Here is a 24689-nt window from a genome sequence, read left to right on the forward strand (position 1 = left end):
CGGACTTCATGAGGTAAGACCGGAGCTCCGTCCCAAACCGCATGCACCACACTAAACCGCACGACTAATAATAAATAGTAAGCCGTGTATATCCCACGGTTCCTGACGTGTGCACGCGACCTCACTATTATCCAGCTATTAATTAGTACTCTGCAGTCTATGAGGCTTTTTGTTGTTGCTGTTGCTTGCATTGTCAAGGGCAAGTCCCGGTTAGAGTAGTGTGGGTGTTTTAACGTGCATGACACTGCAACTTCCCCAAGTCAAACTTGACTCAATCCGGGTTATTTATTTATTTCTTTATTTCTTGATCTGTGATGGATTGACCGTGCGCGTGAGTACGACCCGCGCGCTGTCAACCTCCGCGCGCGGTGAAGAACGTTGCACTCCGGGCTCGCGCTCCCCTCAGCCCTGGCACTGCGGAGCTCAAGCTAACGGCTAATTCATACCGTTTTCACACTCCTAAAAAATAGTTTGTGTGGAAATTTGAACTTGTGTTTTAAATGATTTGTTCGGGGTTATTATTTATTTTAATGTTTTTATTTATTTATTTATTTTTTAAAATGAACGTGTGTCGGTGTTAAACGACCATTCGATGAGAAAGTGTTGGGCTCCTGGCCAAGTCTCTGCTTCCACAGCACAAAGTCCAGTATTTATTTAATCAACACCTGGAGTGTCACGCCATTAATATTGGCACCCTTTGTAAATTATGAGAGAAGAAGGCTGTGAAAAATTGTCTTTATTGTTGAGGAAAAATTCACAAATATACTCTGCTCTCATGGATATCAAACAATTGCAAACAAATCACAGGTGTATAATATATATAGATATATACACATAGACACCTTTGTTAAATATAGCTGTGCAACAATTATTGCTTGACGTGTTTTTGAGCCTGGAATGAACTCAATATACCTCATGCAGTGTTGAGTTAACTCGTACAATGATGAATTAAGGTCATCCATAACACATTATACAGAATTAAAGCGTACAGTAGTGTCAAAAAAAAATTATATATATATATATATGCAAAATTCTACCTTTTGCGCCGGTGAATTATCCGTACAGGTCTGAACGAAGTCCCGGTGTTGAATTAACACCATCCGTACAGGTTTTAACACCCCGTACAGTGTTGAGCAGTGTTAACCCTTCGATTAATACAGCGACGGATTGACGTTTAGCGTTGTAGTAACTCCTGCGGTGTTGAATCTAGTTCAGATTTAACTGATGTTTATGGTATTGAACGGAACTGTCCTTTAATTAATCCATCGTGTTAATGAATTGAACTAACTCTTATGGTGTTTACTGGCATTAACCTTAACGGGGTCGTGACATGTTTTTTTTTTTTTGTGTGTGTGTGTTTAAATTATTATCTTCCGTGAGGTGGAATTATAATATTAGTAACGTACAAAATTGATGAACTTATGACCAACCTGTTTGACTGAAACGATCGTTTTTTTGTGTCCTTTATCCTTAATTCTTCATGGCTAACATCTTTGTTTATGAATTAATTACCAACGCTCCCTGGCATAACATATGCGGAACTCTTTTCAGCGACTGAGCGCCAGTGGGCGGGGCCAACGGCGAGATGATGTAAAAGTAGGAGTCGATGTCTTGTTACAGGGGCCGTCATATGCAAATATATTAGCCTATGACGTGTGACGTCACAAATCCCGCCACATCCAAACGAGCCGTTTTTGGAGCTATAAATAAATAAATGCTCCTTTTGTACTGAGAAGGACGTTTTAATGCTACAGTGACTTCTTCTGTCAGATTTGATTTCTCATGCTGCTTTAACATTTTCAGTGCTGAATGAATTCGAAACGCTCTCAACACTCCAAACAAACTGTGTGTATTGCGCTGTGTGTGTACGTGTGTATCCTTGCGAGCTAATTATGTGCTAATAATTAAAAAACATGGCAAGCTTCTTGATTAATGAGTAGCCTAGTCTGATCACTACAGAGGGCTAACTCAACGCTGTTAAATATCGTAACGCTGTAGGTGTTACTTCAGCAGGGGGGTGGAGTTGATGTGAAGGTGCTGTCAGACTTGAGATCAATAAACGTCTGCAGGTTAACGTAGGATAACGTTGGAGTTTGGGCTATTAAGGGTCCTCTGCTTGTGTGTGTGTGTGTGTGTGTGAGATGCAGGTGTTCAGTCATGGATCTGAGGTCGTTGTTCTTGCTGCTGTTGCTGGTTCCTTTTTTCGCTGAGGGCGCTTCAAAAGATGGAGGCAAACCCAAGAAAGGCAAGAAAGGCAAAAAACCAGTCGTCTGTCCTTCGTGAGTCTCTCTCTCTCTCAATGTCTGTCTCTCTCTTTCTCTCTCTCTCTCGCTCTCTCTCTCTCTCTCTCTCTTTCACACAGTGATTCCAATTTCTTTTTCATTAATGCAGTAATTAATCAATCGTGTGACATCATGGTGACATCATCGTGCTGTATGGACAAGTCATTTTTTTAGTGTTGACAGTAAAAAGTTTTTCATCATTTCTTATGTGCGTGGAACAGAATACTCACACACACACACTCACTCACACGAGCCTGTCCAGTTTGCTCAGAAGTTCGTGCACTAATATATCAGGACTGGACTGAGCGAGTACAGTAATGAACATTCAATAATGATGAAATTTGACATTGTCTAAAAACTGGGATATTTTCAGCGGCATTGATTAAACAAACGAAAGATACTTATAAAGTGAATGACCAAGTTTCAGCGTTGCTATGGAAGTTTCCTTTTTAGCGAGGGTGTGTTTATCGTAATACAACACTAACACACTAAAAAAAAAAACAAAGAGCACGCTACACTGTTAAAAATAAAGGTGCTGGAACAGGTTCTTTAGCGATGCCATTTGTTTTGCCTAAAGAACCTTTAGATTAATGGATCTTCGATCCGTTTGGTCAGAGAACTAAACAAAAGTCCACCAAAAACATAACGATTTTATGGCAAAAACAAAATGGTTCTTTAGGCAAGCAAAATTGCTTCTACTACAGCATTTTTTAAAAAAAATTTTTTGGTGTGTGTGGGATTTTGCAACAGGGGTTTTATTTTGTGCCATTTAGAGCCAGTACATAAAATATCCAGGGAATAAAACACTTTGAGGTGTGCTCTTGATGAATACTGGATTAACTTGGATTGTTATATTGTTATAGGGCAAACGATTAGACGTCCTGGATCGGAAGCCGAGGTCTGATTAGAGGAGACCTAGAAAACGCTGGAAAAGTCTGACCTGGGATCGGAATGGACTGAACTGAGAGAGAACTGCATTTAAAAGCAGATAACTACTCTCTTATAGTCCAGAAGATATCTTTTCATTCATTTTGAAAGACAGTACAGGGGTCCCTTGATCAAAAGTGAGGAGACAGGAGTGGTGAGACGACAGCGCAACTACTACACTACAGTGGTTGGTTCAATGCGGAACGTATAAAGGGAACGCACTGACGCCAAACCAGAGTAATTCCTAATCAAACACGAAAAACACAGGCAAAGGGTCAACATCAGGAAGTAACTAAAAACATGGGAAGCAGGAAATATGGCAAGCAAACGCTTAGAAAGGCATGAAAACATTGACTAGACTTTACAGAGACCGTGAAGCAGCAGGGCTTAAGTGTACGCTAGTTAGAGATGAGCAGAAAAACACAAAACAGGTGAACACAGTAGAGCAAACGACCGATGAGGGGACAGGGGCGGAGCCAGGGGAAGAATGAAAACAAAGAGCACGTGGTTATATGAACAAAACATGAAAACAGAGCTGCGTATACTGTAATAATATAGTAGTGCATAACCAGAATGTAATAAGAGAAATAAATATTTGTTGTAAACGGAGTGGTAATGTATATTTCGTAGGCAAAGCAGAAAGGACCCTGCAGTGAGACAAACAGCCGCATTAGGGTGAGAGTGGGAAATGGAAAGGGAGGCTGATAATGCGGACGTGTTCTGCCAAAAGGCTGTGTGATAATACAAAACCTCTTGGTATGAGGAAGGTGCAGTGTGTGGAGAGCCACACTGGTGGGTGTTTTTCTGCATTTTCTACGGTGTAACAAAAACGCCGAGTACACCGCGAGCTACGTGGTAAAGGTAGCTCATACAATAACCTCTTTCCCAGGAAATAACTGCTCTACAACTCGATGGGATACAAATACAGTCCATCATTTGTACACTAAAGTAACCTTTATTATAGAATCCCAAACGCATTCTCATGCCAGGGGTCCGAACATGACGCAAGGGTAATCCACGATCAGAAGAGAAGACGTGCGAGGACGCAAGTCACCGAGGCTGGGAGTTAAAGTTACGAAAATACACAATAAGACTTTGTAGACGCACAACAGAGTGTAAATAAACAAACAAATCGAGGACCTAGGACAGAACAGGTGCACACAATCGGGTGACAAACCGATGGCACGACTGGGGCGGGGCGGAAACAGAAGGCAACATGAACAAAAGAAAACGATGTGAACCGTAAACAAAAACAACACAACTAATCTAACAAAATACTCCAGTTCATTGCTGCTGCTCCACGAACTGTAACTAATATAAAATAGATAACGAAGTAAAGTAGCTAACGAACTATCTATGCTAATACAAAAGGAAAGCTAGTTTAAAATGTAGTGGTGCTACTGTTTTTTTTAGAAAGGGTGTCAGTGGACTAGCTAGCTAGGAGTGTATGTGTGTGGAGCGTAACTGTCCGGGCGATTTTCTTTGTTGATTACAGTCAGTTGTCAGCCGAGGACCTCGATCGAGTTCCTGCCAATTCAACCAGTAACATCCTCAACCGCCTGCTCGTGACTTATGACTCCCGAATCCGCCCCAACTTCAAAGGTACTGCCATTCATCAGCATAATACCTGCTTTGTATTTAGACTGGAACAGCAGGCTTATTATCTTTTAATTCTACACAGAGGCCATAAGGTGTAATCGGAATAGTGCATTACAGTATAATGATCCATTCACGAACGCCGTAGCGCCTCGGCGTGAGGGCAGAGCAACAATATTTACATTTCCAGAAAATCCAAAGTGGGCCGAAATAAAAAAAAAAAAAGTCGATCCGGACCCCTGTGTGTACGCAGATCTGACGAGTCCAAAGTACAGTTATAGATGAGCTCATTAGAGCTGTAATTTGGGTTTAGGATAGAGCCAGGCTCACACTGCGCAGGATAATTGGAAGCTCTCGAGTGTCACAAAACGGCCGGTGGGATCACAGTGCTGTGGAGGAGCGTGGAAGATCGGCGGCCCGCGCGTTCTCGTTCACAGCCATGCGTACACCAGAACATTCTTTATAAAGGTCAAATATTTGTGAGGAGCTGTAATATTCAGGAATCAATTTCTATTATACACACACACACCTAATCCAAAGTTAGGCTTCATTCACACAAAATGGTGGTGTGTGTGTGTGTGTGTGTGTGTGTGTGTGCAGGCATTCCAGTGGAGGATAAGGTGAACATTTTCATCAACAGCTTTGGCTCAATTCAAGAGACCACAATGGTAACCACGGCCATTTAAAAATATTATGTTGTGCCTTTTGAAAAAATGATGGATATTAATTGATCCAAACCATTATTCCATTCATCCATTTGTTATTCTAACCATCCGTTTATTCACCCATCCATCCATCTATTCATTCATTCATTCCATCCATCTATTCATTCATTCATTCCATCCATCCATCATTCACCCAGCCCTAGATCTATTAATTTAATCATTCATCCATCCATCCATGTATTTATTCAATCATTCATTCTTTCATCCCATCCATCCATTCATTCATTCATTTATCTATCTATCTATCCACCCATCTTTTCATCCACCATTCCATCCATCCTTCATTCTCCCAGCCATACATGTATTCATTCAATCATTCATTCTTTCATCCACCATTCCATCCATCATTCACCCAGCCATACATGTATTTATTCAATCTTTCATTCTTTCATCCATCCATCCATTCATTCATTCATTTATCTATCTATCTATCCACCCATCTTTTCATCCACCATTCCATCCATCCATCATTCACCCAGCCAGACCTGCATTTATTCAATCATTCACTCTTTCATCCATCCATCCATTCATTCATTCATTTGTCTATTTATTTATCCATCTATATTTTCATCCAGCCATCATTATCTAACATCTATCTTTTCATCCATCCATCCTTCATTTATCTATCTATCTATCTATCTATCCAGCCATCTTTTCATCCACTATTCCATCCATCCTTCATTCTCCCAGCCATACATGTATTCATTCAATCATTCATTCTTTCATCCACCATTCCATCCATCATTCACCCAGCCATACATGTATTTATTCAATCTTTCATTCTTACATCCATCCATTCATTCATTCATTTATCTATATATCTATCCATCCACCATTCCATCCATCCATCATTCACCCAGCCATACATGTATTTATTCAGTCTTTCATTCTTTCATCCATCCATCCATCCATCCATCCATCCATTCATTCATTTATCTATCTATCTATCCACCCATCTTTTCATCCACTATTCCATCCAGCCATCATTCACCCAGCCATACATCTATTCATTCAATCATTCACTCTTTCATCCATTCATCCATTCATTCATTCATTTGTCTATTTATTTATCTTCTATATTTTCATCCAGCCATCATTTAATCCATACATTCATTAATTTATCTATTTATCTATCATCTATCTTTTCATCCATCCATCCTTCATTTCATCCATCCATTCAATCATTTATCTATCTATCTGTCTATCTATCTATCTGTCTATCTATCCAGCCATCTTTTCATCCACTATTCCATCCAGCCATCATTCACCCAGCCATACATCTATTCATTCAATCATTCATTCTTTCATCCGTCCAACCTTCCAGCCATCCTTTCATTCATTTATCTATTTATCTATCCATCTATCTTTTCATCCATCCATCCATCCATCCATCATTTCATTATCCAGCCATCTTTTCATCCATCATTCACCCAGGCATCCATTCATCCTTTCATCCACTTATCTATTTATTATCCATCTTTTCATCCATCATTCCATAATCTCTCTTCATTCATTCATTCATTCATCCGTTTTTCTAACCATCCATTCATTCATTCATTCATTTATCTATCCATTCATCTGTTAATTAATTAATCCATATATTTAGCCATCCATCCATCTATTAATTCATCCATTCATTCATTTATCTATTTATCAATCCCTCCATCCATCCAGTCATCCATCTATGTCTTCATTCATTCATTTATTTGTTCTTCCAACCATCCACGTATTCATTTATCCATCCACCGAACCATTGATTGATTGATTCATTAATTCATTCATCCAGTTATCTGTACGTCCCTCTATTAATGAATGAATTCATCCAGATATTTATCCATCCATCCCAAAATCAAACGCTGAAACACGACCACGTTGTTTGCTGCTTAAATATTTCTCAGTGTCACAATAGGACGAAAGATCTTATTTGTATACGTATATGATCTTTATTTATTTATTTATTTATTTATTTATTTTTTAAAGATTCTTTCTCTTCCTCCGTCCTCGTGTCTCGTTTATCCAGGATTACCGCCTGAACATTTTCCTGCGGCAGCGCTGGAACGACCCGAGGTTGCGTTTGCCGACAGACTTCAAGTCAGACGCGCTGACGGTGGACCCCAAAATGTTCCAGTGCCTGTGGAAGCCTGATCTGTTCTTCGCCAACGAGAAGAACGCCAACTTCCACGACGTGACACAGGAGAACATCCTGCTGTTCATCTTCCGCAACGGGGACGTGCTCATCAGCATGAGGTAACTGTCGTCTAACTGCTACTGATTCACGTCCTTCCTCGGATATCTACAGTCTGCTTCCCTTTCCTTTCATTGGCTCACCACTGCAGCCCCCGCGTGAATTCCGGTGGGTTTTACGTAAATGCCGTGTATAACGAGGGTAACTTCAGGCGTGTCTCATGCATGTGTCATGTAAATGTGTAAGTAAAGGATTAGCGTTTCAGAGTAGCTGAGCGACAGCCAACGTCCTTCAGCTACAGTCAGTTAGTATACATTAGATATATTCGCTTTATTAGGGTATAATGCACCGTTTGAAATAAAATGCTGTTTAGTTGTAGTGATTTAATTACGTTCCTAAACCTGCTGAAGACTCGATTATTATCGAGCCTTAAAAAGCACCGAGCTCCACCGTGATTACTACTTAAAAACACGAGTATTTTATGTACTGTATGTGTATGTGATTAAATAGAATTCGTAAGCCCACGCATGATTTTACTGGTTACGCATCAACGTGCGCTAGGCTTGGGTTTATTGATTATGCGCTAATTGCTTAAACCCAAGGCAAGGTTCTCTTATCTTAAGCTGTAGCTCTTCGAATGAATTCTTGTTGCATGCTCGAGCTAGTGTCGCTGTTAACTCTCTCTCTCTCTCTCAGCTGTCTCGGTGTGTGAATGTTTTTTTTTTTTTTTCAGAGAACCATGGCTTCCATGCCAGAGAAACATGCTTTCATTTCACTCTACGTGGGGTTTTATGCTCAGCGCTATAGCGCAAACTGGGGGGGGGAAAAAAAAGGACTTTATAGTGTAGCAGATGACGAAGAAGAAAATTGTGGGTTTGTGCTTGTCATGTGTGTGATAGCCGTAGGCCAGCAGCCACCCCCCCTCACCCCCCACCACCTCTCTCTCTGTCTCTCTCTCTCTCTCTCTCTCTCTCTCTCTCTCTATCACTCTCTCTCTGCCTCTGTGTTTTTTCCTCATTTGCCACTGCAGATCTTCAGGCAGCCGGGCCTAATGAACCTTGCAGTGTGTGTCTGCTCAAAACCTCTCTTTCACACACACACACACACACACACATACTGTGTATTTCGTCAAATATACTGCCTGTTTTAAATTACGTCTCATATATATATGTATATATGTGTGTGTGTGTGTGTGTGTGTGTGTGTGTGTGTGTGTGTGTGTGTATTTGCAGGTTGTCGGTGACTCTATCGTGTCCCCTGGATCTCACCCTTTTCCCCATGGACACACAACTTTGCAAGATGCAGCTAGAGAGCTGTGAGTACACACACACACACACGGAAACACTGATCTTCAGTGAAAAGCTCTGATCTTCTACATTGTGTTCAGCCGGTCACGTGACTGTAGACACTGTCCAAGGATCGAGCCTTAAATTTGCCTGAAAACCTCTGTGAATATTTCTTATTGCTGTATTACATGTAATACGCACGCAGTAGCAAATAAAGTAGATTTAAACGTGTAGAAATCACCTCTCTTATGAAACAGACCTGGCCAAACCTCTTTTTGAGTCATGTTTGTCTTGTTGCAGGATGTAATGTTACACCCACGTTTTTATTTCATTTCATAAAATAGAAGCACGGAGGTTTTTTTGGGGGGGGGGGGTGGGGTTTCATTCAGAAACCCGAGGGTGTGCAAACTTTTGCTCTCAAGCGTATGACGGTAGTCATTACTGTGTGTTAATAAAAATAGTATAGCGCTAGTTGTGGAGTCAGTAGGGAGCCAGGCACAGTGCGTCAGCATTGCAGTCATCTGTGTAGGAGGGCTTTTTATACACACACATACACACACACACACACACACACACACACACACACACACATTTGAATATACAGTACTGTGCAAAAGTTTTAGGCACATGCAAAGAAATGCTGAAGAACAAAGATGCCTTCGAAATAGTGAAATTAAATGTTTCTACATAAAAAGAAACCGTAAAGAGCAGTAAACAGTATAAATGAGACAAAGTCAATGTTTGTTGTGACAAAAAAAATTAAAATAGTCTCCGGTATGATTAGTGCAGTTTAATAAGGAAACGAGCTGGAAGTGTTATTGAGCATCTTGCAGAAGCAAGGTAGGTGAAATAGCAGGCCAGGCTGTATGTGGAGCTGCAGGATTGTGTGTGTGTGTGTGTGTGTGTGTGTGTGTGTGTGTGTGAGTGTGTTCTAGATTTGATCAGCTCAATATTAATGATACAGCAAAACAATATCAGCCAAAGGTTGGGAGAATCAATATGAGTCTGTCTGTATCTGTAAGGTTTGATATTACACACAGATGTTTGTTTCTGTCAGTCCCAATAAAGGAGGTGTGGCCTCTGTTCCATCAGTAATAATGAAGGAGGTGTGGCCTCTGTTCCATCAGTAATAATGAAGGAGGTGTGGCCTCTGTTCCATCAGTAAGAATGAAGGAGGTGTGGCCTATGTTCCATCAGTAATAATGAAGGAGGTGTGGCCTCTGTTCCATCAGTAATAATGAAGAATGTTCCATCAGTAATAATGAAGGAGGTGTGGCCTCTGTTCCATCAGTAATAATGAAGGAGGTGTGGCCTCTGTCCATCAGTAATAATGAAGGAGGTGTGGCCTCTGTTCCATCAGTAAGAATGAAGGAGGTGTGGCCTATGTTCCATCAGTAATAATGAAGGAGGTGTGGCCTCTGTTCCATCAGTAATAATGAAGGAGGTGTGGCCTATGTTCCATCAGTAATAATGAAGGAGGTGTGGCCTCTGTTCCATCAGTAATAATGAAGGAGGTGTGGCCTCTGTTCCATCAGTAATAACGAAGGAGGTGTGGCCTCTGTTCCATCAGTAATAATGAAGGAGGTGTGGCCTATGTTCCATCAATAATAATGAAGAAGGCGTGGTCTATGTTCCATCAGTAATAATGAAGAAGGCGTGGCCTATGTTCCATCAGTAATAATGAAGGAGGTGTGGCCTCTGTTCCATCAGTAAGAATGAAGGAGGTGTGGCCTCTGTTCCATCAGTAATAATGAAGGAGGTGTGGCCTCTGTTCCATCAATAATAATGAAGAAGGCGTGGTCTATGTTCCATCAGTAATAATGAAGGAGGTGTGGCCTCTGTTCCATCAGTAATAATGAAGAATGTTCCATCAATAATAATGAAGAAGGCGTGGTCTATGTTCCATCAGTAATAATGAAGAAGGCGTGGTCTATGTTCCATCAGTAATAATGAAGGAGGTGTGGCCTCTGTTCCATCAGTAATAATGAAGTAATAATGAAGGAGGTGTGGCCTCTGTTCCATCAGTAATAATGAAGGAGGTGTGGCCTCTGTTCCATCAGTAATAATGAAGGAGGTGTGGCCTCTGTTCCATCAGTAATAATGAAGGAGGTGTGGCCTCTGTTCCTCTAAGTAATAATAAAGGAGGCATGGCTTCTGTTCCTATAAGTAATAATGATGGAGGTGTGGCCTCTGTTCCTCTAAGTAATAATGATGGAAGCATGGCTTCTGTTCCTCTAAGTAATAATGATGGAGGCGTGGCTTCTGTTCCTTTAAGTAATAATGATGGAGGCGTGGCTTTTGTAACTCTCTGTCATAGTGATGGAGACGTGGCTTCTGTGCCTCTCAGTCATAGTGATGGAGGCTCTGTCCCCATCAATATTACTGAAGAAAGCATATTTGGTGTGCTTCGTGTGGCTTGTCAGTGTGTCTGTCAGTCTTTGGGAAGTGTCAAGGACTAAAAGTGTGTTGTTTGCAGACGGCTACACCACGAAGGACCTGGTGTTCATGTGGCAGTCTGGTGACCCAGTTCAGATGGACGAGATTGCTTTGCCGCAGTTTGATGTCAAACAAGAGGACATCGCTTACAGGAACTGCACCAAATTCTACTCTGGAACAGGTACACACACACACACACACACAGACACACACACACACACACATCCTGCCACAAGCTCTTCAACAAAATGCTGACTTCCCTTTTCTTTGCACTCTTAATTTGTGCCTGAATCGATGCCTCTGAACGCGTTTAAAACTTCCTCAGACACACTCACACACACCCACACACGGTATACGGCACCCTCCACTAATATTGGCACCCTTGCTAAATATGAGCAAAGATGGCTGTGAAAAATGGTCTTTATTGTTTAACCTTTGATCTTTTTTTGTTGTTTTGTTTTGTTGTTGTTGTTGTTGTTATTGGTGGTGGTGGTGGTGGTGCAGCTTCTGAATTACCGGGGGGGATGTCTGACCCCCCTAAATAAGACTTGATCCCCCTGAAGGACGTCAAAAAAAGATGTAGGAGGGGGGTCTTGAAATTTTCACATACTACTTTTAAGTTTTAGTTGTGAAAAATTGCTTCTTCTTTTCTTTGTGTGTGTGCACTCAGTCGAGATACCCTGGGAGATAAGTGCATGAAAGACCTTGAGTCACCAACACATACAGTCTGATAACTTGTAGCAGACTTTCCGGTATTGTCCAACTTGCTGAACCTCCTATACTTAGACATAACTTTCTACAACATGTTGCATCATGCATGGAACAGAATAAATCTCGCTCACTACCATCTTCTCTCTTGTCCTTGCCTGCTCCCTCAAATAAAACTGCAATCTGTGTAGACTGACTCTTCCTACAAAAGTAGGAAACCTCGGCGATGGTATGAGGTGATTTACTGAGTGCAGCTGATGGCCAGGGTGGACGAAAAGGGGAAGTCAAGCACTTTATTAATTGGGCATGCTTATTGATTAAAACCTTAAAATGCGTGATTAACAGGCCAATAAATCGGCCGGCTAATATTAGAGATATGTATCCGGACTAGGGAAGTAGCAGTACCAGTATTGATTTTGGATATGGGTCTGATACTGATGCACAGTTACTCATCACTGTATTTGTAAAAAATTCTCCGATAGCAACATCAGATACCACGTCATACTATGTAACATAAGTGGTGGTGTTGTTTTTGTTGTGATGTTGTTGCTGTTGCTTTTGCTGCTGATGGTGGTGGTGAGGTTGCTGTTGTTGTTTTTGTTGTTGTTGGTGATGTTGGTGGTAGTGGTGGTGATGTTGCTGTTGTTTTTGTTGTTGTTGATGGTGATGTTGCTGTTTTTATTGGTGGTGGTGATGTTGTTTGTGGTGGTGATGTTGCTGTTGTTTTTTAGTGGTGGTGGTAGTGGTGTTGTTTTTGTCCTTGTTGGTAGTGGTGGTGGTGGTGATGTTGTTTTTGTTCTTGTTGGTGGTGATGTTGCTGTTGTTGTTTTATAGTAGTGGTGTTGTTTTTATTGTTGTTGGTGGTGGTGGTGATGCTGTTTTTGTTGTAGGTGGTGATGTTGCTGTTCTTGTTTTTGTCGTTGTTGGTGATAGTGGTGGTAGTGATGGTGGTGGTAGTGGTGGTGGTGATACTGTTGTTGTTTTTGTTGGTGGTGGTTATGATGCTGTTGTTTTTGTTGTTGGTGGTAGTGATGCTGTTGTTGTTGCTGTTGTTTTTTTTTGTTGGGGTGGTGGTGATGCTTTTGTTGTTTTTGTTAGTGGTGGTGGTGATGGTGATGTTACTGTTTTTGTTGTTGGTGGTGTTTCTGTTGTTTTTGTTGTTGGTACTGGTGGTGGTGTTTTTGTTGTTGCTGGTGGTAGTGGTGGTGTTGCTGTTGTTTTTGTTGTTGTTGGTGGCGATGTTGCTGTTGTTTTTGTTGCACACGTTAGAGTTTTTGGTATTTTCTCAAGGCTAAAGCGAGAAAAACACATTCCTGATCTGGACAGAAATAAAACCATAGAGTGGCACCTGTATAAGAGGGAAAAAAAGAAAAAAGTGTGGCAGCTCTCTCTGTGTGTGTGTGTGTGTGTGTGTGTGTGTGTGTGTGTGTTATTATGTACCTATTTGACCTCTCTGCTATAAACATCACTCTGGGCGCAAAGGACAGAGAGATTAAAACCACCACAGCAGGACACCATATGCTTGCCATGTGCGTGTGTGTGTGTGCGTGTGTGTGTGTGTGTGTGTGTGTGTGTGTACTCGTGCATGTGTGTGTGTGCGTGTGTGTGTGTACTCGTGCATGTGTGTGTGTGTGTGTGTGTGCATGCGTATGTGTGTGTGTGTGTGCGCGTGTGTGTGTACTCGTGCGTGTATGTGTACTCGTGCATGTGTGTGTGTGTGTGCGTGCGTGCGTGTGTGTGTATGTGTGTGTGTGTGTTCGTGTGTGTGTGTACTCGTGCCTGTGTGTGTGCGTGTGTGTGTGTATGCGTGCGTGCGTATGCGTGTGTGTGTGTACTCGTGCATGTGTGTGTGTGTGTGCGTGCGTATGTGTGTATGTGTGTGTGTGTGCGTGTGTGTGTGTGTACTCGTGCATGTGTGTGTGTTATGTATCCCAGTTAATAACCCAGGGAATTTCTTTTTTGCTAAAATAAGCACACTGAACTACAGAACAGAAACTGAGCTAATGAGCAAAACATGACAAAATGAGTATGTATGAGCATGTTATATCCACACACACACACACACACACACACACACACACACACATTCACTAGAGAAATTAGATTTCATATCATAGTATAATGTGTGACGTACACATATACACATTTGTACACAAAGGTACAAACAAACATTTACAAACACACACACACCTACACACGAGTTTCAGTGACAGTCACTCTGTACATACTGTAGTTTAGTAGAGTCTAATTTTCCCATGAGACTTCACTGTTACATAATGTTCTACTTATCTTCTTACATAAGAGAATCAAGCATCATGAATCTAACCTGTCTCTCTTTCTCTCTCTCTGTGTGTCTCTCCCTGTCTCTCGCTCTCTCTTCCTGTCTCTCTCGCTGTCTGTCGTCTTCTCTGTCTCTTTCCGTCTCTTCCTGTCTCTCTCTCTCTCTCTCTCTGTTTCTCTCAAAGTCAAAAGGTTGCTTTATTGGCATGACACGTCATCATTTGTATTGCCAAAGCTTGGGTACCGTCTCATTCTCTGTTTCTCTCATTCTCTCTGTCTGTCTCACTCTCTGTTTCTCTCATTCTCTCTCTCTGTCTCACTCTCTGTTTCTCTCGTTCTCTCTCTCTGTCTCACTCTCTGTTTCTCTCGTTCTCTCTCTCTGTCTCACTCTCTGTTTCTCTCGTTCTCTCTCTCTGTCTCACTCTCTGTTTCTCTCTTTCTCTCTCTCTGTCTCACTCTCTGTTTCTCTCTTTCTCTCTCTCTGTCTCACTCTCTGTTTCTCTCTTTCTCTCTCTCTGTCTCACTCTCTGTTTCTCTCGTTCTCTCTCTCTCTCTCACTCTCTGTTTCTCTCGTTCTCTCTCTCTGTCTCACTCTCTGTTTCTCTCTTTCTCTCTCTCTGTCTCACTCTCTGTTTCTCTCATTCTCTCTCTCTGTCTCACTCTCTGTTTCTCTCTTTCTCTCTCTCTGTCTCACTCTCTGTTTCTCTCGTTCTCTCTCTCTGTCTCACTCTCTGTTTCTCTCGTTCTCTCTCTCTGTCTCACTCTCTGTTTCTCTCTTTCTCTCTCTCTGTCTCACTCTCTGTTTCTCTCTTTCTCTCTCTCTGTCTCACTCTCTGTTTCTCTCATTCTCTCTCTCTGTCTCACTCTCTGTTTCTCTCATTCTCTCTCTCTGTCTCACTCTCTGTTTCTCTCTTTCTCTCTCTGTCTCACTCTCTGTTTCTCTCGTTCTCTCTCTCTGTCTCACTCTCTGTTTCTCTCGTTCTCTCTCTCTGTCTCACTCTCTGTTTCTCTCATTCTCTCTCTCTGTCTCACTCTCTGTTTCTCTCATTCTCTCTCTCTGTCTCACTCTCTGTTTCTCTCATTCTCTCTCTCTCTCTGTCTCAATCTCTGTCTCTCTGTTTCTCTCATTCAATTCAATTCAATTCAGAGTACATTATTGGTTTGATTGTTTGCATCCAATATTGCCAACGCATCAATATAGATAAGAAAGGAGAATAAAAAAAACAATAATAAAAATAGAATAAAAAATAGTAATAATTACAAAAATAAGTAAATAAAAGCATGTGCAGCTCAGAGATGAATTGGGCTGCAGCAAGTGCGTGACTCCACCCCCAGTAGCACCTGCATTTGGACTCCGCCCCCAGTAGCACCTGCATTTGGACTCCGACCCCAGTAGCACCTGCATTTGGACTCCGACCCCAGTAGCACCTGCATTTGGACTCCGCCCCCAGTAGCACCTGCATTTGGACTCCGCCCCCAGTAGCAGCTGCATTTGGACTCCGCCCCCAGTAGCACCTGCATTTGGACTCCGCCCCCAGTAGCACCTGCATTTGGACTCCGCCCCCAGTAGCACCTGCATTTGAACTCCGCCCCCAGTAGCACCTGCATTTGAACTCCGCCCCCAGTAGCACCTGCATTTGGTTTGTTTCTGATAGGTTGGAAAACTGCGGTAAGAGCTTAGAGAATTTTTCTCTGCCTGTCTCTCTCTCTATGTTTCTCTCATTCTCTCTCTCCTTCTCTGCCTGTCTCGCTCTGTGTTTTATATCTCTCTCTGTCTCTCTGTCTATTTCTCTCATTCTCTCTCTCTCTGTCTCTCTCACTCTGTCTCTTTCTCTCTGTCTCTCTATTTCTCTCATTCTCTCTCTCTCTGTCTCTTTCTCTCTGTCTCTCTCACTCTGTCTCTCTATTTCTCTCATTCTCTCTCTCTCTCTCTCTGTCTCTTTCTCTCTGTCTCTCTCACTCTGTCTCTTTCTCTCTGTCTCTCTATTTCTCTCATTCTCTCTCTGTCTCTTTCTCTCTGTCTCTCTATTTCTCTCATTCACTCTCTCTCTGTCTCTCTCTCTCTCTCTCTGTTTCTTTCTCTCTGTCTCTCTATTTCTCTCATTCACTCTCTCTCTTTCTCTCTCTCTCTCTCTCTCTCTCTCTGTCTCTCTCTCTCTGTGTCTCTCTGTTTCAGAATCAGACTTACAATGGGGTATAAAAGGAATCAAACACATTGATGTGCTATATTGATAAATATAATCCATTTTATTTCTCACATGAACCTTAAGAAACTGGCAGTGTACCGTATATAGCATAGCGTTAACGGACCTGGAAAATATCCAGATGTTGGTTCCGGTGTGAATCAGTAAGCCGCGCGTCGTAAGCCGAATCTATTTCCGGATGAGACTTTAATCTTGGTCGCAGTATGAATCACAGGTGCTTTACACCAGCTGAGGGTGAATGAACACGGTGTAAATGTGCTCCCCAAGTGGAAATATCGTATACAGCGTACAATAAACCATAACCGTAAGGCGTAACCCATCGATTCCTTATTTATTCCTTACATAAAACAGCTGCACTGCAGATTCGTCCCTGCTAAACTGTACGCAAGATTTTAAAATGATGATAAATACAGTAATGGTTTGCGTCTGTGCTGTAAAACGAGAATGTTTGAAGCGAAAGGTCAAGCTGTCGGACAATTTAATAGAATAAATTTGCTGGAAAATTGCTATTCAATTATTCACATACTGTACATAAGGCTCGTCCTCGAGCAGACTGCAAATCTGATTCCGAGATCAAATAACGATCAGATTTATTGCAGAGTTATGCACGCTGAAAAGCAGAGTACATCGAAGGAAAAGAGGAATTTCCGTGAGGGCTTGTGTTTTTAGAACAGCGCAGAGCTGAAGTCAGGGTTCCGTCCAAGATTCGGAGGAATTGGCGCTGCAGAGCTCCGGTTACAGCGTATCTGTTGTTCTTCGGTGCTGTAGATGGCTCCAGGGTGTTTCCTTATTGCTTTAGCTGTTTTTAGATGATGGGGTTTCTTCGCAAATGGTCTGTGTGTTCATGGTGGAAAGATTCACGGGGTGTCGGTATTTATTACACAGCTGCCCTGATTCAGAGCGTCAAGTTCTGGTTTATTGCTAGTGTTGAAGTTATTAAAGAGGCGTGGCCTGCGGGACTCTTAATTTAAGGATGAGAACATAGCATTGGTGTCTGATTATTAGTGAAGGGGGTGTGGCCTGAGTGTCTGTTTGTTTTAATGAAGGAGGCGTGGCCTTGATATTCGTCCTAATAGTGACAGGGGTGCGACCTGAGTGTGTTTGTCTTACCGAAGGAGGCGTGGTCTCAGAGTCTGTCTGTTCGAGTAAAGGAAGCATGCCCTCTGTGTCTGATTGTTTTAGTAAAGGGGGTGTCGCCTGAGTGTGTGTTTGTTTTAGTAATTCAGGCACGGCCTTTGTTGACCTCATTGTCTGTCTGTTCTAGTGAAGGAGGCGTAGCCACGGAGTCTGTCTATTCTAGTAAAGGAGGTGTGGCCTCAGTGTCCGCTTGTCTTAGTGAAGGAGGCGTGGCATCTGTCTGTCTGTCTTAGTGGTGTGGTGTGGTGTGGCGTGTCACGTGGCATCAGATCCCGCTTGTCTTAGGAAAGGGGGTGTGGCCTGTGAGTATATTTGTCTTACTGTAGAATGCGTGGCCTCAGAGTCTGTCTGTTCTAGTGAAGGAGGTGTGGCCTCAGAATATCTCGTGTTCTAGGAAATTGAGGCGTAGCCTTGGTGTCCTTTTGTCTTAGTGAAGGAGGCGTGGCCTCGGTGTCTGTTTGTCCTAATGATTGACCTTTCACATAACCAACGCTCGTCACTGAGGTGAAACGTGTAGGGATGCATGTTTTGTACGTTAGAGAACCTAGAGGATGTTGTGTAACGTCCTGTAATAAGACTCTAGGGAACATTGTTGTACATCACTAGAAGGTTTACATTGTTTCTCCATTTGGGAACAAAATCCAAAACCCTTCTCTAAAAACCCGCTCCGTTATCAGCTCTGTGTCTCGATTCCAGGTGGATAAACGCACAAACGAATGTAGATGAAAGAGTGTATTGAATGTATTGTCTTCCTCTCTCTGGCTGTAGGTTATTACACGTGTGTGGAGGTGATATTCACTCTCAGGAGGCAGGTCGGCTTCTACCTGATGGGCGTCTACGCTCCCACGCTCCTCATCGTGGTCCTGTCATGGCTGTCTTTCTGGATTAACCCCGATGCCAGCGCAGCCCGCGTTCCTTTAGGTCAGTCTACCGATAAAAAGCAACAACCAATCACTGTAAGATCAGAAGTGTGTGGTAATTTATTTGGGGTTTTTTTATTTCATAAAGCCCTTGAAATCAAAATGAGTGTTTCAGAGCTAATGTGTTTGCCCCTTAGGGGTATGGAAGAGTGTTTTACCTCTCTCTCTCTCTCACGCTCTCTCTCTCTCTCTCTCGCGGCAGGTATTCTGTCTGTCCTGTCACTCACCAACGAATGCACGTCTCTGGCGTCTGAACTGCCGAAAGTCTCCTACATGAAGGCCATCGATATCTGGATGATCGCCTGCCTGCTCTTCGGCTTCGCCTCTCTGGTGGAATATGCTGTGGTTCAGGTGTGTGTGTGTGTGTGTAAAAGGGTACAGAAACGTTTGGGTTTGTTATTGTGTGTGTGTGTGTGTGTGTGTGTGTGCGTGTGTGTGGGACATAAATGAAACACGACCTTCGTTGCACCACGGACCGAACCACGGACAGCACCGCAACAGCCCGTGTGACGTGCCGTGCGATTTCAGCACAGCCTCCATTTTCTCCATTTCCTCAAGTAGCACTTACAGGAAATAACGTTGCCTGTAGAAAACACTTCAAAATCCCCACTTTGGGGAGTTAGCGCAGTAATCAGACTGAATCATTTCCAACAGTAAACAACATTTATCTACGTAGCATTTTACAGACCGCTGCACCGAGCACGAAAGATAAGAAACCGAGTTAAGGTAGGAATAGAGAAAACGGTACTTGTAGTGAAAGGAAATGATAAAGCAGCGTCTAGTGTTACACCGGGGTTCTTATCGCTGGCTTTCGGTTTCACGGCCGTCGAGCTCTCGACGCCGCACGTCAGAACTTAAGACGAGGACGCTCCGATTCATCCAGGCGTTCACGTCTCACGTATATATGCACTCTTGTGATTGCTTTGTGGCACTTGTTTAGGCTCTGAGGAATCTCCATTCAATTGACTTGTAATGTTTTGTCAAGTAGGATGACGTCACGAGACCGTGAGGACGTTTCAAAATGAATAAATGAAGGGTTTGGGGGGGGGGGGGAGGTGAGTTACGAGTTACTCTAACCGTGGCGTTGCGTTTGTTCGGCACCGGCGATCACTCCTACTGCTTAGAAACACTCCGTTCGGTCACGCGTCTTTACCAGACTGCTGACGTTGACAGGTGATGCTGAACAGCCCCAAGCAGATAGAGGCGGAGAAGGTGAGGATGGCGCAGAAGGAGAAGGAGAAAGAAAAAGAGGAGAAGGAGAAGGAAGCGAAGGCGACGTCCAAGGCCAACTCCATCAACGGCACCGGAGGAACCCCGATCCACGTTAACACGCTGCAGGTGAGAAGGGGTACGCACGCGACACTATCGCGGTTTAAAATCCGTAGTAGGCGTGGCCTAAACCGACAGCATTCTGGCTGTGAAGGTTCTCCAACCTCAGTTACATCGCACAATCCACCTCAGGTTTTGATTTGTTCTGCGTTCGCATGGCTGTTCTAGATTTTTAGGTTCTACATTATCAAGCATCTACAGTGTTATACATCGAACCGGGCTGTTCTGAGCACGCTCAGTGCGACACGGGTGAAGAGGAAAGGACGTTTCTGTGGGATTTGAGTCTAATTCGCTCTAACAGACAGGAACCCTGAAGCGATGGCGCTGCAGCGTATAGTGGATTTTTTTGTTCTTCGTACAGTATAAAACTCTCTCGCGTGCTTTTGGTTTTGATTTTGGTAGAATGTGATTAATCATGCTGGGGCAAGCTGTTACAGGAAAATAATCAATGACGGGGTGGTGTTCCACAGCCCCAATCCAAAGTAGAGATTCTGACCAATCAGATTTGCGAATTCAAAATCTCCGCGGTTTATTACGGTTTTGAAACGGGCCTAATTTTGTTTTAAAGGTCTCATACGATAGATTTACACGCATCCGAGGTCTACAAACACTTTAACGTGCTCATAATTTAAATTGCATCATTACATTTTTTTCCCCCCCAGTGTCACAAACGACTCGTTAAATGATCCGTTCTAAATGATTCGTTCTAAACTCCTCCTTTCAGAGAGCATACTCTGCTCTGATTGGTCAGACTTCCCGGTCTGTCGTGATTGGTCTACCGCTGTCAGCGTGTTTCAAAAAGGAAACGCCCACTACCGTAACGGGTTTCCGCTCCGTCTGTCAGCGAGCAGCCGATGAAGAGCAGAGGCGGGGCTTTTTTGTTACAAACCTACGTAGGTTAGTACAGGAAGTAAAGTCCGGAATCACTAACGACTCGATTCAGCCGTTCAGAATCGATTCCTTCTTTTAGGAGTCGATAACTCCGTTTGTCCTGCGCTTTGATCTTTGTTTTTTTTTTAAAAACTTTTCACAAACAGCTCTATAACACACTACATGAAAGGTAATATTTGAAAAACCCATAATAGGTGCACTGGGGGGGCGTACCGTTGTAGGAACCCGACCAATGACAGGATGGTGTGTTACTGTTACCACTCCAACGTTGATTCTTTTTCAGTGACCAATGTGTGCTGTGTGTCTGCACCTCCAGGTGGTTGAAACCCGCTGTAAGAAGGTGTGCACCTCCAAATCGGACCTGCGCTCCAACGACTTCAGTATCGTCGGTTCTCTGCCCCGCGACTTCGAGCTCTCCAACTTCGACTGCTACGGGAAGCCCATCGAGTCCACGAACGCGCTGCTCAAATCACAGAACAAGAACGCTAAGAAGCCGGCGCCGCCAAAACCCGTCATCCCGTCCGCCGCCAAGCGCGTCGACCTGTACGCCCGTGCCCTCTTCCCGTTCTCCTTCCTCTTTTTCAACGTTATCTACTGGTCCGTTTACCTGTGAGAGTGTGTGTGTGTGAGTGTGTGTGTGTGTGTGATTTTGAGCATGCATGACTGCCAGGACAAGGTTTCCAGCATGCACCAAGTAATTGAGACTCCCAGTATTTGCCATTTCCACCTGATACTGAAACTGAAGACTCATACATACAGGTATGTAGGGATTGTCGATCTGGCAACAATATCTCATCCAAATTAGACTCGAGTCATATTGATTTATTATTATTTTTTGATTACGAAAAACACGATAAACGCTTCAAAATCCCCCCAAAAACATAGAAAAATCTGCCGAGTCGGGAGCTGCTTGTTGGCAGTGGCAAGTGATTCTACACTAATGCGTAGTAAACAGGTAACAATTTTTTTTACCTTGACATAACGAGAGGGCCCCCGGTCACGAGCGTAAGACGGAGGAAGGAGGCGGGGCTTCCGGTTCATATCCAAGAGTCCAAAACGCCTGCGTGAATCGATCCAGATTCATACGTCGTGTAGCTCATCTCTCGTTTTTATTGAGGGGAAGGAAAATCCTCTTTTGGTGAATGTTTGAGTGAGAACTTGCTCACGTACTCGCATACTTGTTACTCGTTACATTTTCATCACTCCTATTCTAAACCCGTAAAGGTCGGTGGTAATAAAATATAATCAGAGTAACATCACTGGATATCAGGCAGTGTAATTACGTATAAATTATTATACATATATATATATATAAAATAACCTTCATACATGCAGATGTTTTTATTTTATTACAGAGCACTGTATTGTGATGTCCAAAATTATTGGCACCCTCAATAAATACCCAAAAAAAGTGACCAAAATGGATATTTAGTGTCGCTGAGGATTGCTAACTAATCAGAAACCCTTAAATGTTGTGAAATAGTACAAATCAGAAGTTAGTTTTATTTATTTATTTTCTACAAAAAAAAAAAATAAAACAGTACAGAAAATGATTTATCAAAGTACATGATGAAAAATGTCTCAACCCTTTACTGCATGATGTTGCCATACGGCAACAATTAACAAAAATCTTCAACTTTTTTCACAGGCAATAATATAAATTTTTTTTTTTTTGTAGGGAGCGTATAGTCTGGAAAATGCAGTAATTGGAATTGTACTAGTTTCGACTATACGGTATGATACTTTCCACCATTGCACATTGTTGCCGTACGGCAACAATTTACCAACTACCCTCCTCCGGACATTTTTTAATATACATTTATTACGTGAGCTAATTCAAGTGATAAAAATCCGTAAAATTTAAATTTTTTTTAATGTAAATGTGATAATTCGTGCAGTCGAGGGTTAAGAGAATTTAACGTCCAGTCAGCTACAAATGGTTGGTCGTACCATGGTGATATAGAACCAAAATACATCCAGAAAAATGTATCATGTTATCATATCAGTCACTTCCAGGCGTCAATGCTGGTCATTTGTACCATTAAGAAAACCCCCAAATGATTTGTTTACATATTACAGCCTCTTTTTTGAGTGCATGACTTTGCAAAGTTGAATATTCCGAGTGGAAAGCCCAGACTCGTTAACCAGCTTCTCTACATCGAGACCATTTTACATCTGTGTGTGTGTGTGTGTGTGTGTGGACCCTTTTTCAGCACCTGTGTACTGACCCGAATTTATTCGAAACAATGCTACCCCATATACTAAAATGCAGACTGGGCATTTCCGTGGCTTATTATTAACTCGAGGTTTTCTCTGCTCAGCTGGTTATGTTCTGCATGTTCCCAGAAGACCGCGTGTTTTGTACGAGTGTGTGTAAAATGGGGACGCTGTTATAATAAAGAGCTTCGTTCATCACCGAGGAACTTTCGCTCTCTTCTTTCACAGTGTGTATTATTAAAGACGTTTCAATTATGTTTCTTTTTCTTCTTGGTACCGGGGTGCTGTGAGGCAGCGACGCAGCCTGCGTATTAGAGTTACCTCAATCAAACGCCGCAAAACCAGATTGTGTTATTTATCAACCTTGTCCTCCGTACATGGCTAAAATCCGTGCAGCAGATGAACTCATTTGTCCATAATTATGCTGAACTTTTCAACACGTAACAACAGTGTGGGTTTTTTCCAACGTGGACGCACGACGTTACGACTTTTAAATGTCAATGGTATTGGGAAAGCCGCTGAAATGTGTGAAACCGTTCAATATACCCACTTGTGTCCAATTATCACAAAATGTCAAGGCTTTGGTTTATTTTCATGAAGAGGGAAGAGGTGTCCGTGGAAAGGCGATCTATTATGCACCTGGGGAAATAAGTTATGCCATTTATCTCCTTTGTACATATCAGTTATCAGCAATAACATTAAAAGCACCTGGTTAATATTGTGTAGATCCCACTTGTGACGCCAAAACAGCTCTGACCCGTCGAGGCATGGACTCCACAAGACCTCTGAAGGTGTGCTGTGGTATCTGGGACCGAGACGTTAGCGGCAGACCTGGAAGTTCTCCATGGATCGAACCTGTTTGTCTGGCACATACCACAGACGCTCGATCGGATTGGAGATCTGGGGAATTTGAAGGCTGAGTCGACACCTTGAACTTTTTGTCATGTTCCTCAAACCGTTCCTGAACAATTTTTGAAAGAGGCCTCTGACATTAGGGAATATCGCTGCCATGATGGGATGTAATTGGTCTGTGAATGTTTTGGTAGGTGGTACGTGTCAAAGTAACATCCACATGAATGACAGGACCCAAGGTTTCCCAGCAGAACATTGCCCAGAGCTTCACACTGCCTCTGCCTGCTTGCCTTCTTCTCATAGTGCATCCTGTTGCCATCTCTTCCCTAAGTAAGCAAGCAAGGCACTTGGACCACGTTTGGTAGGTACTATCCACTAATAAAATAATACCTGTCACTGGTTATTTTCCACTAAAAACACATCCTGAAGTGTTTCACGCCTCTTATGCCTCAGTTTAAAGATCAACACGTCCTCATTTTTACCCGTTTATGGCTACATGTAATGTTGAGTGTTGTGTTTCAGATAAACACTAAAGTCATGAGAGAAGTCAAATTAGTTTCGTAGTCATGAGGGAGAGAGTCGATAAGCGCGTATCATTGACATCATCGTGGAGTCATTTCGATCCCCTAATCCCTACTGTAGAAATTGTGTAAACATTATACTTTGTTTTAGCTCCCTCTGCTGCTTGTAAGGGGAACTGCAATTGCAATGGAA

General features: G+C 42.7%; 1 protein-coding gene across 1 annotated transcript; it reads left to right on the top strand.

The window, feature by feature from the left end:
• Positions 1 to 23323, top strand: glrba (glycine receptor, beta a). Its single transcript, XM_053619411.1, has 11 exons — positions 1 to 13; positions 2148 to 2279; positions 4705 to 4811; positions 5406 to 5473; positions 7551 to 7777; positions 8948 to 9030; positions 11478 to 11618; positions 18535 to 18687; positions 18889 to 19037; positions 19860 to 20024; positions 21223 to 23323. The coding sequence occupies exons 1-11, from the start codon at positions 9 to 11 to the stop codon at positions 21517 to 21519; spliced, it is 1527 nt and encodes a 508-aa protein (XP_053475386.1). The 5' UTR covers positions 1 to 8; the 3' UTR covers positions 21520 to 23323.
• Positions 23324 to 24689: the final 1366 nt, after the last annotated feature.

The sequence above is a fragment of the Ictalurus furcatus genome, chromosome 29, assembly GCF_023375685.1.
Source record: "Ictalurus furcatus strain D&B chromosome 29, Billie_1.0, whole genome shotgun sequence".
Classification (NCBI taxonomy): Eukaryota; Metazoa; Chordata; class Actinopteri; order Siluriformes; family Ictaluridae; genus Ictalurus; species Ictalurus furcatus.

What these genes read in the sequence shown, in the direction of transcription:
- glrba (XM_053619411.1), top strand. An exon ending in CGCAGCCCGCGTTCCTTTAG is followed by an intron (nt 18,688 to 18,888) that starts GTCAGTCTACCG and finishes CTCTCGCGGCAG; the next exon opens with GTATTCTGTCTGTCCTGTCA. An exon ending in TCCACGTTAACACGCTGCAG is followed by an intron (nt 20,025 to 21,222) that starts GTGAGAAGGGGT and finishes CTGCACCTCCAG; the next exon opens with GTGGTTGAAACCCGCTGTAA.